General features: G+C 47.4%; 1 protein-coding gene across 2 annotated transcripts in view; it reads right to left on the bottom strand.

Moving 5' to 3' along the window:
* Positions 1-16,691, bottom strand: part of LOC149353632 (microtubule-associated serine/threonine-protein kinase 3-like) — a 45,495-nt gene that overhangs the window by 13,117 nt on the left and 15,687 nt on the right. The window contains exons 5-14 of one of the 2 annotated variants that reach the window (XM_089577378.1): positions 16,286-16,451; positions 15,613-15,785; positions 15,480-15,550; positions 13,560-13,676; positions 13,384-13,494; positions 12,863-13,095; positions 12,751-12,772; positions 8,254-8,384; positions 5,180-5,303; positions 108-256 (exon numbers count right to left, since the gene is read on the bottom strand). In XM_089577378.1, coding sequence (XP_089433504.1) covers positions 108-256; positions 5,180-5,303; positions 8,254-8,384; positions 12,751-12,772; positions 12,863-13,095; positions 13,384-13,494; positions 13,560-13,676; positions 15,480-15,550; positions 15,613-15,785; positions 16,286-16,451 — 1,297 coding nt within the window. Of the gene's footprint in view, positions 1-107; positions 257-5,179; positions 5,310-8,253; positions 8,385-12,750; positions 13,096-13,383; positions 13,495-13,559; positions 13,677-15,479; positions 15,551-15,612; positions 15,786-16,285; positions 16,452-16,691 lie in introns of both variants that reach the window. The other variant, XM_089577377.1, reaches the window with a different exon arrangement.

The following is a 16,691-nucleotide window of genomic DNA, read 5'->3' as shown; positions in this document are numbered from 1 at the left end:
AGAAGCTGTCACTCGCCGTTCTCTTTAGATGACGTCAAAGAGAGAGAGAGATTGTACGCTTTGCGTTCTTGGCCCCAAAATTCCGCTCATCACTGAGCAGTTCTTACCTCGACCATGTAGTAGAACTTGTCCCCTTCGCCTTTTACTCTCTCCAGGTTAACACCAAAGCTCCAGAACTTCCCAAGGCTCCTTCTCCTAAACAGAATGACGTCGAGCTTCTCGGATGACCGCGCCGTTTGTGTTTCACTCATCCCTGACCAGTAACAAGAAATAGGGCCAAATATGAGTACTTAGGAAAGGTTACAATTACAAATACATGTCTTTAAAGGCATTTAATGGGATGATGAAGAGCAGAGTTATATTGAGGAGGTCTCCCTGTGGGCCACTGTGCACACGACTGCGGCACAGGCGACGTTCAGGCGCCCGCAAGTTATTTCCAAGTCACCAGGATACAATCAGAGACACCGCAAGTGTTTAGCGGCCGCCAGCACCGGGCTTCCAAAACAGACGACTGCATGATGCGGGACACTGGACAACATAGTTCAAGGAACAGGCAGCAACTTCCCCCCCCTGGCCTTCTTTTGAGGCGATCTACACAAAGAACGCTGATTTCGCAGTTCCTGGAACCAAATCGACGGCTAAGTGAGGCGGTGAGATGAGGGGATGGATTTAGCATTGTCTGAACTCTCAACTGCTTGGACGGGCACATTTAGAAGGTCTCGACAGCCGCATTTTCAAAATCACACTAAGAACATCTCACGATGTAGTTAATGAGATTGAGAACATTAAATAAAAAAGAAAACAAAGAACATGTCTAAAGAAACAGGGAACGGCGACCAAAGTTTGTTGTCGGTGTTCCGTGTTTCTTTTGACACGGACCTACTACCCTACCAGAAGAGTTGTCGTTAAACCTTAAATTTCGAAAACAAAGGACTAGGGGAGGTTGACATGAGTATTACTCCGCTTAGAGCACAATATGGTCGATTTTGGGGTGAATGCGAGCAGAGGCCTTGAAAGAGGGGGTAAGAGCGGAAACACAACGACGTGTAAAAAAGACGGAGGTGCTTTAGACACACGGACGGACGCTGGACTTTCAATTGCGCTTTACTGAAACATACATTGCCGCACAAAACACCCGACGCATGCGCAACTTCAACTTCTACTATGACCCGTGAATTGATGCCAGCTTGATCACGCTTATATCTAGGCATATTTCATTGTTCGTTAAAAACAAGGACGTATCCTTCAATTTTCCTTCCGATTGTTGATGTGGAAAGCTTCTAAGATTTCCCGCCAATATCTGGTTCTTCCCCTCCCCAATATCGATCGAACACCGGCGCGGTTTGTTTTATTTTTTGTTTTTTTGCACTCTTTGCAGCTGCGGCAGTGAACTGCGAGTATCCTTCCTCTAGGTGCGATATGGATTCTTATGCTCACAGAGACGCCCGTTCACGCGCCACGTGCGTCTTCCCAGAACTTATTGAAACATAACACAGCACACCCACAGCGTAGGGTTGCAGCGGACGATATGCTTTGTCTTGCATCCCATGGATCTAGACATCCGTTGTTTCAATCTTGCTTTACATGCGATGGCAAATTTAACTCCGCCTTCGCAGAGCAGACAATAACAAGTCGCTGCAATATCTACAAGCTACTTTCATAATGCCATAAGGCACCTTGACAATATATAAGATGCCAGCCGGCTGTTCAGTGAATTTTGGCGCCTATCTGTCACGTGGAAGAGTTCCTGACACGTGGCCAAGTTAGTAATACGTGGTAGAGTCGATGCTGGTACGTGGAAGATTCTGGTTTCTAATTTCTAGAATGTGACAGAGTGGAAGAGCGCTTCATTAACTCGGAGTAACGTAATGATTAGTCAAAATGTCGTTTTGTTCACTGGTGATACAAGCTCCAGCAAACACATGCCAGCTGAAACCTGAGTTTTAATTAGAACCAAAAAGTGCAGCTTAAGATCCACCGATAAGTCAAAAGTGGAGTTCGCTCCTTGGGACGCTCCTTAAACGCCATCACAATGTCGACTACATCCATGGGAAAGGACAAAATCAAATAATAACTGTCATAACCAAATTGGTAGCCCTCTCATTTAAGGTGGAGATGAGCAGTAGCTAGTAAAATATCGCTCAGCATAGGCGCTACCCGAGAGACAATGCTGACACCAGATCTTTTTAAATGAAGGCCATCAGGTCATCCTGCTAAGTTCGAAGACGACTAAAAAGGTGGCTGTGGCTAAACTCAGTTGAGCCAGGATAAACACAGCGAAAGCTCTGTTAAACATGGTTAGACACGGTTTAGCTTTGGTGCATCTTTATTGTTTCAAGACTTAAGCGAGAGCAAATTGTTTCAGCGACAGCAAATCGCGTGATGTATCATGGCCCACAAGTGCAAGAGCGAGCGTCCAGAGCAGCGGTCGGCGCAGCGGCGGACGTGACTGCCAAGCGCAAGAGCGAATCACAATTGGAAAGGAGCAGCGGCCGAACAGCAGCCAGCGCAGCGGCGGACGTGACTGCCAAGCGCGCAGCTGCGGCGACGAAGGCGAAGATGAAGATGATGATCGAGGCACCTGCCACGCACGATGTGGCAAATGCGGCGCGCCTCCCGTTAGAGGTGCAATCTAAGAGTCAGATGACCTTCAGGCTCAGCATGGGAGGTGTAGAGCTTTTCGCTCAAAAAGAAAGGAATTCTTCGAGGGGATAAAGCGATAACGTTAATGGCTGCCTTCAGCAGCTTCTCTTGACACACAGTTCCTTGTTCACATTCACATATTTATCACAACACAGTATGCACGTCCTTTTCCTTGAACTCTTCCACACCACATTCTACGCACATAATGTTCTTTCTACGAGGTCGGTTAGAAAAGTATCCGACTTTATTTTTTTTTTTGTTTTGCGAACACCTGATGGATATGAAACAAGAGCGCTTGAATCAGCCGACCTTGAACCTTCGTGCGCATGTACGAATTTTTTCCCGCCTCCCGATAGCGTCAGTCGCTGGGATGTAGCGTTTGAGTGAGGTAGTGCGCTATGCTCTCGTCGGTTTTTTATTGCAAGGAAAATGGCGGAGTGACATGAGCGGCGCTACTGCATCAAATTTTGCCAGAAACTGGGCGACAGCCTAATGGAAACCGTTCGGAATATTCAGACGGCTTTCGGTGACGATGCTATGAGCAGCACTGAGATTAAGCAGTGGTACAACTGGTTTAAAGACGGCCGCACATAGGTGGAGAGCGAGCCACGCTCCGGTAGGCCATCAACATGACGAAATGACCAGGTCATTGCCGAAGTGAACGCTGTGGTGATGGGAGACCGTCGTGTGACTATCCGAGAAATTGCGGAAGAGGTGGACATCAGCAATTTTTCTGCACATTCCATTGTCACCGAAGATTTGGCCATGGAGAGAGTTAGGGCGAAATTCGTGCCGAAGCTGCTCACGGTGGAGCAAAAGCAGCTTCGGGTTGAAGTCTCACAGGACATGCTGGATTCCACAAACAGTGATCCCGACTTCATCGACACCATAATCACTGGTGACGAGTCTTGGGTGTACGGGTACGACCCGGAAATCAAATCCCAGTCGTCACAGTGGAAGCATTCCACGTCACCAAGACCAAAGAAGGCCCGCCAAGTGCGCAGCAATCTCAAAGTGATGCTGACTGCTTTCTTTGACTCCCTCTGTGTGGCACACCACGAGTACGCACCCCACAGGATCAAAGAATGACCAAAGAGTACTACAGGGATGTCCTCCGTCGCCTACGTGGTGTTGTGCGGCGCAAGAAACCGGAGTGGAGGTCAACAAGAAAGTGGCGCATCCATCACGACAATGCTGCTGCACATTCCTCGCACTCGATTCTGATTTTTTGGCGAAAAACCAGACTCCTGTAGTTCAACAGACTCCTTACTCTGCTAATATGCCCCCTGCGACTTCTGGCTGTTTTCAAAAAGCAAGAGGCCATTGAAAGGAGCGCGATTTCAGACAAGAGAGGACATTATGGCTGCAACGACGGCTGAGCTAAACTCCATTCAGAAAGGGGCCTTTTCGGAATACTTCCAACAATGGCATCACCGCTGGGAGAAGTGTGCGGAGTGCCAAGGAGACTCCTTTGAAGGTTATTAGGTTTGTAACGCTCCAGCTATGCCAGTTTTTTTTCTTCGGCCAAAGGTCGGATACTTTTCTAGCAGACCTCGTATATACACACATGCATTGATCAGTACTCACTGCACTACATACACAGTCACGTGGCCACAAACGGGTGTTCCACGCGGACGCAGGTTCCGCATGGGGAAAACTTTATACTGCCCGCGCCACCTGCTGGGGCAGCGGTGTACACCAGATCGTGGGAGTTTTCGTGTGGCCGCCGCATGTCTGGCGCCACTGTCACTTCGAGCAAAGAGGATATAAGACGCAAAAATGAACTTTTCTACTCGCTTAATTATTATTCACGTAATTAGAATCTTTCTAATTACATACTCATTAGCATAGACTCGTAGGATAAAACTTTACGTAAAAGACCACACCACATACATATAAAAACCCCGCTTCCTCAGCCGTACAAGCCTGCCTACGTGACGTAGTCATTTCCGAAGGCGCACGATAAGGCCGAGTTCCGTATTGTCTTCAGTAATGTGGTAAAGGTTAAAGCAAATCTTCAACCTCTCCATTAACCGTTCTGCAGACGGCTGATCGGAAAGGCAAGAGCACGTGCTGAGATATCTTGTTGCATCCAAGGGTCTCTGACGGTGAGGCATTAATTAGATGCTGTTACAGGAATCTAGAAACATATTTGAGGTATCGCTTTCCAAAATGATCCCTCTAAACAGCAGATCTTTTTTATGAATTTTTACTGAAAAGCAACATCAATGCAGACATCCCAACAAATTCTTTAGCAGCACTAGAAAGCCATTTGGCGGCGTAGCTATCGAAGAACTTCCTGGCTTGCTCTTTTGTCCTTGAGCTTTCAATGGAGTCGTTTGCAAAGTCTTTGTTCACAGCCGCAGAAGTATTCACGAAGGACACGCCTTTCAGGGTTCCTTTAAGCAAAAACGAAGCGAAACATCTTGCCAGACTATAACTTTTCCACAAGTGTTTCTGATAAACATGAATACTGCAAAAAAAAATAGCTGTTTTTTTCTCTGACCATCACAATAAACAAATAAATACTACAACTCACCAGACATTGCCCCTGCTCCAATCATACTGTCGCCAACCGAAACTTTTCTGTAATCGATTTCTGACGATTCTACGCCTGACGTGTTCATAAAGTTGTCATCCAGTTCGATGCTCTTTTTCGCCTTTAACTGCAAGATAAAGAAAAAACACGTGCGAAGTGCTTGAAGCCCTTATATATGCACATGAAGCCGTTATAAGGAAGATCATGCCCCAGTAAGCAAGCCTTATAAAAACTTCGTAGCGCATGGCAACAGCCCGATGTCAAATAAGCCGTACTATTAAAATTAGAATCTAGTGAAACACTGAATCTTTCACTCTTTATCCACGCTTTGTGATTGTGACAACCGCGCAGTTCCAAATGTCGAAAAACAAATGATATAAATACCTTGAATACTGCCGTCTAACACCCCTGTCAACACTGCATTCATAAAAAACCTTCCACCAAAGGCACCTCTTGTCACCAAAGGAGCAAAAGCTCAAAGGAGCAGCGGCACAGCTACACGTTGCAGCCCAAAGATGAAACAGTCGTTGAGGCTTAGCGCCCGTTGCTGTGCCTGAGGGGGCTGAATTGTGAGTTTTAAAATTAAGGAGGGGTATTCTATTCATTCGTCGAGCTAAGACAATTTTTTTATTCTTGTTGCTTCTTTAAAACAACTGCAACAGCTGCTGTCATGAGAAGCAGCAGGATTTGTGTATTGCCTTGGCCACCAGGGGCACTCTCTGTTGCTGCAAGACTTTTGCTGTCTTCAAATCTAAGCATAAAATATAAGCACTCATCCAAAAAGCAAAACCATCAAAACATTTCGCATATTTATAACATGTTTTCGAACATCGTTAGCTGCATAGATTTTTTTCTTTGTTTTTACTTTTTGACGCTGGACGGCACTGCGGTCGCAGGTTCTCGAAGGCTGCGCCTTGGGCTCAATACTCTCAGACAGGCGCCTTCGCCTCCAAGGCATGGAGGAAGGAAAACTAAGGAGAGGCCCTTCGTATTCCCAATGCATTGACGAAAATGTGGCGGAAGTGACGTCAAAATTTAGGCTTAAAAAGTCGGGCCACTAGCAACGTTGTCGTTGTTGCTAAGAAAACTCGGGCCACTAGCAACGGCGTACGGCGTCGTTAGCGTCGTTGTTGCTAGGGGCCCGAGTGTTTCTCGGTGGCGATGGACGGGCTTTCGGCACGGTGTGTGCGGCCTTGCGTGTTAAAGTCTACATGCCTGCCGTCGTGACGTTACGCATGCATCTAAGATTGCGTTTAAATGCAGCAAATAACCGCTCATTTGATATTTTGTTCATCAAACTTGGTGTCGTTACGCGGAGCGATCGATGCATTGAAATGAATCTCGCGAAAAGGTGGCACTCCGGAACCGCGCTTCGACACGCAAAGAAGCGTTGATTGTTTTGATCAGCGAACTTTCGCACCTCACCAAACAGCACAGAAACATGAAGCCGCTCTCGGCGATGCTGAGCTGCGTTTCGAAGGCCACACGGCGGGTGTACGGTAGCCCGAGGAGGATGGTGAGCTGAGCTATAACCGGCGCGCAACGTCGTCTTTCTTCGCCTGGCGTCGGAAAAAGTTCACCGCACCTGTGCTCCGGTCTGTGTCTAGGTGCGTGTTTGCTGGGAGGGAGGTGTAGGAGTGTAGCGGCGAGCGGCGCGGTTTTTTTTATACCTTTCTTTTACGAAGCGCTTGCGAGCCGCGCGCGAACCCCGCCCCGTAGCTCGGTGGAGAAAGAAGATAGTGAGGAGAGCCGAGCCAACTTCCGGTTGCGGGGCGGCTTCACAAAAAGTGACGTCAGGGCCTCTCCTTAGTTCTTTCCTTCCTCCATGCCTCCAAGGCCATTAGAGGCAAAGCCGCAACATTTATGCTGTGCAGCTTCTCACTCCTTACCCCTTTGAACATAAGGACCTGACCCTCAAAGGGTTTTGCGGTGCCCGTGTGGCAGCGGTATGAAACATGCCATTCATGACCAGAGCAAAGACCTCCTCAGTAGGCTCCGTTTGTAGACCATGGCTGCAGTGCCATCGCAGCAGTGAACGCCCCCCCCCCCCCCCCCCCCCCCTCCGTTCACTATCGTGCGGTGCAAAATAGTCCCGAAGACCATATTTCTGAAGGCCACCGAGTACACGTGGCTACTAAAAGCGGCGCTTCCAGCTCCTTTCTAGACTCTGTTAGAACTAAAAGCGTTAGAACTAAACGGTGCCTGTAGTTTTTTTTCTCTCTCCAAAACTGAAGCGCTCAAAACGACGACACGGGAAGACAGCGCTGGTCCTTGTTATCATGCGCGTCATAGTATGAACGTTTATCAACTCGCCGAACTTTGTACCTCACTTTCTAAATGTTCTTATCTGCAACGGATGCGTAAAATGTTGTGTCAGGTGCCCTTCTTGCAAAGATGAGTGCGCGCTCCCCACTAAGGAAGTCTTTCTTTTTTTTTCTCATTTCATAAAAGTATGACAGCGCTTTAGTTTTTTAAAAATGGAGGACGCTTATGCTCCGCCTTTAAGAGTAGAACGCGCCAGGGTTGTCGGGTCCCGTTCGCATCACCTGTTCAGTTACCTAATTCCTAATTAGTATACTCATCATTACTTATGTATGCATCAGTACATGTCTCTAAGGAGCTGTAGCTAATGAGTTTTCGTGGCCTAAGGGTAGCGTGCCCATCGCACTGTCGCTTTGGGTTCGATTCCCACCCGAACTCAACCTAATTTTCTTTTCATGTAAACTTTGTTAATTATTTGCTTCCATCGCGATTTTTCGCTCGCGGCCAGCTACACCGACAAATCGGCATTCGTGCGACACGTGACCTTTTACGCTATCGCGTTAAAAACATTCATTGATGTTCAATTTGAATAGCAGTGTGATGTGATCCAACCGTGCAGAGCAACCGGGACAAGGCAGAGATGGAAGGGGCACCACGAGTGCTGGCTACCTTGAGCCACGCACGTCACCAAGTGCCAACAAGCCCAGCCCGCTTTGACTTGACCGCGACAGCAGTGCCGTGCGTACGCGAACAGAGGTGAAAGCACCTGGAAGGCATGCCTAGTGAATTCAGCCTGTAGTGAAACTGACCGTGAGGACGAGCTTTTTGAAGCTGGATGTGGCGTACGTGTAGAGTGGCTTCTGCAGGTCGGGTTCCATGTCGATCATGTCTTCGATCTTTTGTAGCTTCCGCTTTTTTGTGTTTGTTGTGGCACCGGCAGCTGCACATGCGCCCATAATGCAGGGGTTAGTTTGTTCTCACCAGTCGGTGAGAAGTGAAGCAGCGTATGCCCAATAGAATCAAGTTTTGAATGCTAAGTCAAGCCTTGTAACAGATTTGGAGTCGAATGTTTCCACCAGCATTGCGAAGTATACAGGGTCAAGTTAACTCCTTCTATATCATCAAATACTCCAACTCCGCCTGTATTTGTTGCATTAAGAAGTGAGAGAGACGCCCTTTTTATAAATTTGCGATGTGGGAAAGCAACTCACTGAGCTTACAATTGCCTATTTTTGGCGCTAGATATATCGAAACGCATTGCCTTTTAAGAACTTTTAAAAACACATCTCACCTTCGATGTGAGATGTTACCGCACTGAAGTATCTCTCAAAATTTTTTAAATAAAAAAACTATCAAGGTCTTAAAAAATCTACATGTGTATTGTTGCGAATTATGTTCCACTACTTACCTCTTTGATCAACTCTAAATTACACCAACAAAAGCTACTTTGCGCGCAACATGGTATGGCATATCAATACAGAAAGTGGACTGCGAAGAACTGAGAACATCAACGCTAGTGATACGCTTAAGGATGTCGACACACACAATTGGACACCATTTGCGTTGTTGCCTTTAAGTACAGCACTAACGTCCAAGCTTACAGCTATTCGCAGCACGCCTTCCTCGTCGATGTGCTCTAATCGCTAAAGCCGTAGTGGCGATTTTCACGAACTCGACGCCACTTTGCGGCGGCGCCGCGGAACAGTCCAAGAAAGATCGGCGCGCTCGGAACTGCGGTGTTTGCTCCGTTGCCTGTGTTGTTCAGCGGTCCAAACAGAAGTTGTTGCCTGAGTTTAGGTGCAAAAATATATCTCGGCAGCGCTGTTAAACGAATTTTTGCACGCTAACGAGAAGAAGAGCCTCTAAGTGTCATTCCGTGAGTTTTATAGTGCCAGCAATAACGAGAGAGCATGGGAACCGGAAGTTTCCACGATGCAGTAGAACGCTTGGAGGTACAGAACAGTGCATTTGTTGTCAGGCACGTATCCTGTATTTCTAAAACATGATTTGCCTGTACTACACGGGCGTATGTTAATACGAGCAACCGTTTTGTTAGGAAACGTCAATGAGCTCACTGATTAACAGACACGTCAAGCGCGAAATGTTTCATGCATGACTATCTTTATCCTGCAGGCCTTATTATAGCATGCGTTGCATGTACGGTGACATGACGCTTAGTTATCCAAGGAGATGGGGAAGAGCCTGATATTATGATTAAATTCGCATTATATTTAATTTTCATTCTTTTTGCACTTCGATTGCCTCATACCTTCGCTGCCGCTGGAATAAGACAAATGGGATGGGAAAGAATTTTGTTGCAGCAGCGTTACATTCTTTGCATACATTCCAACCGCTATTTTCTTGCGAACAAACTGAGAGCAGAAGCTGTAGGAGAAAGCTCTTTGGGGCTAGTTGGTCCATTTCAACCATGACCCGTGTTGACGTTTTGGTTTCTGTGTCCTGTTCAGTGCGATTCCCGCCGTCCTGCACCTTTTATTGATCGCACAGGGCGAGGTTAATTGATCCTAGTAGCAGTTCACGAAAACGGCGACCTCAGTGGTAGACATGATTAAAAATCTATACTCGCATTCAAAGTAGCGCACGGGTCATACAAATCACGAAAAAAGGGCAAAACGGCAGAGATTTATTAGTTCGAACTCAAGGGACAGCTCCTGGCAAACTCTCCAAGATTTTTTTCTGAAAAGCTGCATGACAAATTGGCCATCGCTTGGTCTCGCTCACCTTTAGTGCTTGGTAATTGCAAAAAAAAAAAAAAAAGATGCGCTTCTACTTTTGTCATTCATCCGTTGTACAAAAGCATTCATCTTCTATGTCATTTATTTTAAATTTTCTGCAAAGTGCGCGTCCACCGTCAACCACTCCACTTTCACACCGGCCGTTTTGTAACGCCACAAAGCCACATATTCCTTGTTTCACGTTTGCACCTTCACACGCTCTAGAAAAGACTGTCTGGCTCACACGAGGTTGTCACCATCCACAAACAAAAGCTAGTTTAGCGTTTGAAGGAAGTCAACAGCCACCGAAACCAAGGAAAGCACAGGGGAATGTGCGTGTTTTTTCTAAGAGTGACAGTTCTACTTCACGACCATACCTGGAAAAACCGATTCACCGTGAAAGCCTCGGCCTCGACCTTGAATAAATAAATGAAATAAACATTGCCGCGACTGGGATTTGAACCCACGCTCTAAAGCACTATGCTATCGCCGCAGCCTATCACGGCTCGTATTTAACTGCAACACACTCTCGCTCGGTGCATTGCAGAAGGGCGATTTCAACTTCCATCTCCGGCGCGAACAGATCAGATCAGCGCAACCTCGATCAGTGCCTAATTTGAATATAATATCGTCGCCAGACGTGCCGACGACCCAGCATAGCAAAGCCACGAGCCGGCTAATCAGACTAAACACATGCTTCCGCACGTCTACTTGGTTTAACTACGTAAAACCATACCGTTTTTTTTTATTTGTGGTGTTGATCAATCAGAAATAAGTAGTCTTGTATTTTTTTTACCTGAACGATAATTGATTAGAAAGCGGAAGAGAAAACCACATGCCACCAGTGGGGTCCGAACTCACGACATCCGAAAGTCGCGTACTAAGCTATGGCGCCGGTTGTCCAACCTTCTACTACCGAGTATATTCCTGTTGCGTGTAACCTAATCTTGAGAGCTTTCACCAGCGCCGTTTTCGTCCATAGCAGCAGATGTAGAACATCCTTTAATACCGCAAGTGCTGTATGTCCAACACTGCTAGAAAAAAATTTCGAACATTGGAAAATTTTACGGTATTGTTACGGAAATATTGAAGGTAATGGTCCATTATTCCGATGCGTAGCGAAATCTTTCTTTTAAAGTTTTCCCATCGCTCGCATGGAACAGTTAAGGCTGCTATAGAAAAAACAAAGGAGAACGCTTTTGACGATTGCAAAAACGTTAATTGCAAAACAAAATGCAAGCCTGTTGACGGTAGATCTGCAGATAAATTGATTGTAATAGTGCAACCTTACAATATATGAAAAAAATGCGTGCATAAACTTTTTCCCATTCAGAAATGTTTTTGTCCAGAATTGCTGGGTATGGGAGTGTGTGCGGCAGCGCTATGAGAACTCTATGATATCAAGACTGCCAGAACCGAGGCCCTCATTGAGCTTCGCTTTCACCGTTCGACCAAGTTCCGCGTTGTATTTGCAGTGTTATAGGACGTTCTACGCCCACAGCTATGGAAGGAAATGGCGCTGGTGAACGCTCTCGAGGTTAGGTTACACGCAACAGGAATATACTCGGAAGTAGAAGGGTGGACAGCCGCTGCCATAGCTCAGTCGTTAGAGCCCATACGAGACATTCGGATGTCGTGGGTTCGGATCCCACTGGTGGCATGTGGTTGTTTTCTCTTGCTCTTCGTAATCAATTGTCTTTCACGCAAAAATTACTACACAACTGATTTCTCATTGATCAGCACTACAAATAAAAAAACACACACATTCACCTATGTTTTCCTTTATTTCAATAACTTGGCATAATTCAAATGCATGTCATACCGAGCCCCTTGCCTGCCAGCTTAACGTGAAACTTTATAACAATCACGATTCTTCCCAGGCTGAACCGTGAAGCAGTCCTCCGTAACGCCGCTATGCTAGATCAACTGAGGTTCCCTCTAGGCCGTTAAAATCGCCAATACGGCTGGGTGAATCTTCTGATGCAGTCCTCCTAATTTGTGTCATGCTGAGAAAAAGCGTATTTGCTCCTTTTTGAGGCCTGTAAATCCCGACGTCGTGTTCGTAGTTTTTGAGCGAAAAAAGCACGTAGTGGCCTGACGTCTATGGTCCGCGTTCTGGAGCGCCCCTGGACTGAAGCAACAATTAAAGAAAATGACATGCCCCTACGCTGCATACGTTGTGTGATGAATGCGGCTGTATAAAATCCTTTTACCTCTGAAAAATAATTTTGAGAGGTAATAAAACAGTTTTTGGAGGAAACAGACGAATAACTCAGTGCACTGTTAGATACGCAGTATAATCGCTACCAGAAAGCTAAAGAAACTTAGCTCGCTGGCAGCGTTGCACATATTTTCATCGGCAATGAATGCGAACTCATGGTGGCAACACAAAGCGACTTAGTGTCGTGGAACCGTATCTGATCACTCTCGGCAAGAAAACGCTGTGCTTTTGGCATCGTTATGCTTCAAGCGTAAGCTATAAAATGCTATCAATTTCGTGCTATGGGTGTCATGTTGCACCACTAGAACCTTTGTTCGCTCGGTCGTTTCACATCGTTCTCAGCAACTCACACAATTGCTCCTCCTTCTTTAACTCGAGCGGCGACTCCCCTCTCGAAGGCGGCTTGGATGACTTGGGCTTTTTGGAGCCCTCGCGAACCGGCGCCTCGTCAATGGTAGACACCGCCATGCCTCCGCCCATGGCTTCCGCGATGGCAGTGATCTCGCACAGGAACTTGCTCGCGCTCAGCGCCTTCCAGTTGAAACCGCTGAAGAAGGGGTGGTTCTTCAGGTCTTGGTAGTGCCGAGACGCGAGTCGTTCGATAGGGTTTTTTCGCAGAAGCTTGAATACCATGTCTTTTGCTTCTGGCGTGGCCGAGTGAGGGTGTTCTTCAGTTTTAGGCCACTTCAACGGTGCTGTAACAGAGAAATTGCCGAAGTCAGAGTGAAGGAATGATTTCTATTTATTCCTGTTTTTGTACCCCTAATTCAGGTTTTCTGTATAATTAATTCGGGGCGTAGTGTAGTCCCATGTAGTTTCCGTTGTACTCGTGGGGGATTTCTATCGCTATGTCTGCGCTAAAGAGTTTTCAATTCTATATAAGGTCCACATGACTGAGTCTGCTACTTAAAGGTTGTGCAAAGCTTGCATGATAGTCGCGTCTTGCGGTTCCTGTTGGGAATGCAGGCGCTGGGCTCCGTCACCTCCGATGATGCGGTCCCGTAGTAGCTGCTTCGTCCTTCCTCTGAAGGGCACTCTGCCGGTCATCAGCTTGTAAAAGACGATGCCTGAAGACCACCAGTCGCACGCCCTACCTGCGCCCGTAGGGAGCGAAGCGGTGAGCACATTTCCTTCAACGGTAGCCAGGTGGAATTCTTACCATATGGCCGCCGTTTAAGGATCTCGGGAGCCATGTACGGGATCGTTCCCGCGGACTCCCCGTCGTGGAATTCGAACGCTGTCCTGGCGAAGTATCCCTTCACCAGTCGTTTTGAAACTGTCAAAGAGAGCTTGTTATTGCACAGGTGCCGAGAGTGAATTTCAACATCTCTAACTCACGGAAGTGCGCACTGTGAGCAGGCACACGCTAGGACAGCCGCTATGATTTTGCTCGTCAATCCTTACCAGTCAACAGCTTAAAAGAGAGCTTGTGTTTAATTCACCTAAAGTGTCAAAATTCTGTTCGCAGTAAGCTCGAACATGTCGCCCCTCAGTAAGCAGATTTAGTGAGGAGCCAAGATCCCAGAAGATGGATTTCAGTAAATTAATGGATTTTTGCGTGCGAAATTTGAACTGTACCTACGAAGTACGCGCAGCGCATTGAGGACCTCGTATTAGTTACGATCACCTGGCGTTCCTCGATCCGCCCCAAAAACCCATGCACCCTAGTGTTTTACATTTCACGTCCACATTAACATGCTGATAGGCTACAAACAAAGCCGTAAACTCGAGCTTGGCAGCAGAGAACCCTAGCCGCTGAGCTGCCACGGTGACCTTAAATGCGTACAAAACTTTTCGGAATCCCTCCAGCGAATTCCATGCTTTGCTGCTATCGCAAAGACCTTGCCGCCACAATTCGGAAACATGTGAAGGCATTCCCGCGAGATAGTTTGCTTGGACCACTCTATAGACCGTTCCAACCTACGCGTCGCCATATTGTTCTCTAGACTGCTGTGTACACCTGGCGCTACCACTTTCACCGTCATTGCGCCAGGTGCACACAGCAGCCCAGAGAGCAGTATGGTGACGCACAGGTTAGGTTAGACCGCATTTACAAACATAGGGGGCGCTCGTGGACGCCAGAGGTGGCCGAGGGCATGGGCTGCGCCGTTGTCAACTACTGTGCGTGGTACGCTTATGTCGTGTGGCACCTGTCTTCCGTATACAGCTGTATAGTCTGTCTAGTTTTGGCGACTAATTGCGAGGAAATTTAGCGCGCATGGAGGCATGTCGGACAAACGAGAAGCTTGTCAAATTCGGAAAAACCGAGCTGATTTAGCGTCTAGATGTTGTGGCGGTATGTCAGTCTTCCCAACACACATTTGTCATGACGTTTTAAAAAATATCAGCTTCAAAATAGCATTGCATACTTCTTCATCCTTTTCTTGAAAATAACTGCCAGCTGTTCTGTGGCAGCTGTAACGAACGACCGGCCTCACAGGTGCAGTGCGAAAGGTAATAATTATTTTCGAAAATTTTTCGTACATCCGTTTCTACGGGCCGCTCTCCTGACCAGCACCAATACATGTGCTCTGAAACGACACTTTACATTTTCAAATTCTTCTTTGGTGTGTATTAGGCTTTTCTTAAAGAAGGGTCGACTATATAGGTGCACTGTGAAATCAGAAAATTCTTGAGAGAACTTTTCTTTTCGCGCATTTCTAAGGGCTGTACCCCCAAATGACCCTCACACGGCGGCAGGCGCGCCACTGAATCTTGCTTGCGTCATACTGCTCGCTGGGCTGTTGTGTGCACCAAGAGCTAGCGCGGTGGAAGCGGCAGTGGAAGTGGTTTTCAACCGCCCAGAAAAGGGCCGTTTCGACATCTTTCCATCGGGCGAAGTAGGCGTCGGAACGCCTCCTCTCTGGGCTGTTGCAAACCTGTTACGCTGCTGCTTCCACCGCGCTAGCATCAGGTGCACACAACAGCCCAACAAGAATATTGCAATGCCTAAGGAGCCCTTATTGGAGAGGCCTCTGAGCTTCTTATTGATGTGGTCCTCCTATGCCTTGAGAGCGGCTTATGCTTTAGCGCTTCGGCGCTTGGGTTCTGCACTATTATGGGGCTCAAGCGCACTCACAATGGCCGAGGCAGACCTTGTTGGTGTCGAAGTCGATCAGCTTGACCCGGCCGCCAGGAACGATGAGCATGCTGCAAAGCTTTTCATTAAGACGTGCCTCGACAGCTCCCGGGGCTGCGGTGAGTGGACTTACTTGGAGACCTTCACGTCGCGGTGCAGGAAGCCTCGCAAGTGGAGGTGCTCCAACGCCAGGATCAGCTGCGCCATGACGATCTGTACGTGCTCAATATTTAGGTATGTCGCCTTGGTCACCACGCGCATCAGGTCCACGCCAGAGATGTACTCCATCATGGTCACGTACGAGTCCTGCATGGGAGAAAGGGACACTGTGTAAAGAGCAGCACCACTCGTTATCCGGATCCGCAGTAAGAAAACATGATGTCTTTCACGTTTCTTTCAAAGGCGGTCAAGCGATTCTCAAAACACTTTGTGCACCCTTTGGAAAACAACCGACTTTTGAAGCACGTTGTTGACGAGTTCCGCGACGAAGCTAAAGGCAGCAAAGAGGAAGTAGACGACAATGTTGTGCGACAGATTTGTACTTAAAAACAAATATTAACAGTGTAAAAGTAAAACGCGGAAACAAAGCACCCATCACGTGATATTTTTGCACGCTCTGCCAGTAGCGCTCTGCACGAAACAAAATAAGAAGAGCGTAGGGATACTGCGGCATCACTCCAAATTTTGCAATTAATCTTTTGTGAGTGGTACACTGCTCATCAGCCTGCGAACACAAGTGGTGGGCAGGAAAACGAGCGTCACGCTTTTGGAGTCAGGTGCAGATAGGGCATGCAGGACGGACTTGCCTTGGCGCAGAAGCAGCAGTAGTACTTCACCAGGAACGGGCTGCGTATGACCGAAGCGACCACTTTGTCTATACAGGCCTGTTTGTGGCGCGTAAAGCGGTCCATGGCAACCAGCTTCACGGTGCAGATGTAGCCGGCCGGCACGTACATGGCTTTGTACACAGCCCTGCAGTTAAACGGCAGCTTAAATTAGAACTACCGACAAGGCTTACTGCCCATTTGTACGCCCGCAGAAGTGTTTTCTGACACTTCAAGTGGATTGCCTATTAGAATAAAAGCTGGGAAAACCACACTGGAAAATGAAATATGCAAAACAACATGTTGGCACGGAAGTAAATTGTGTACGCAATGCTCGAACAGTTGTGGGGACTCTCCGTGTTTTTTTGTGTCAGCCAGAGTGTCGTTC

This window comes from Amblyomma mixtum, chromosome 3, assembly GCF_055824585.1.
Source record: "Amblyomma mixtum isolate Tamu chromosome 3, ASM5582458v1, whole genome shotgun sequence".
Classification (NCBI taxonomy): domain Eukaryota; kingdom Metazoa; phylum Arthropoda; class Arachnida; order Ixodida; family Ixodidae; genus Amblyomma; species Amblyomma mixtum.
Note: the sequence above shows the minus strand (reverse complement) of the source record. Positions and strands in the feature narration are given on the sequence as shown.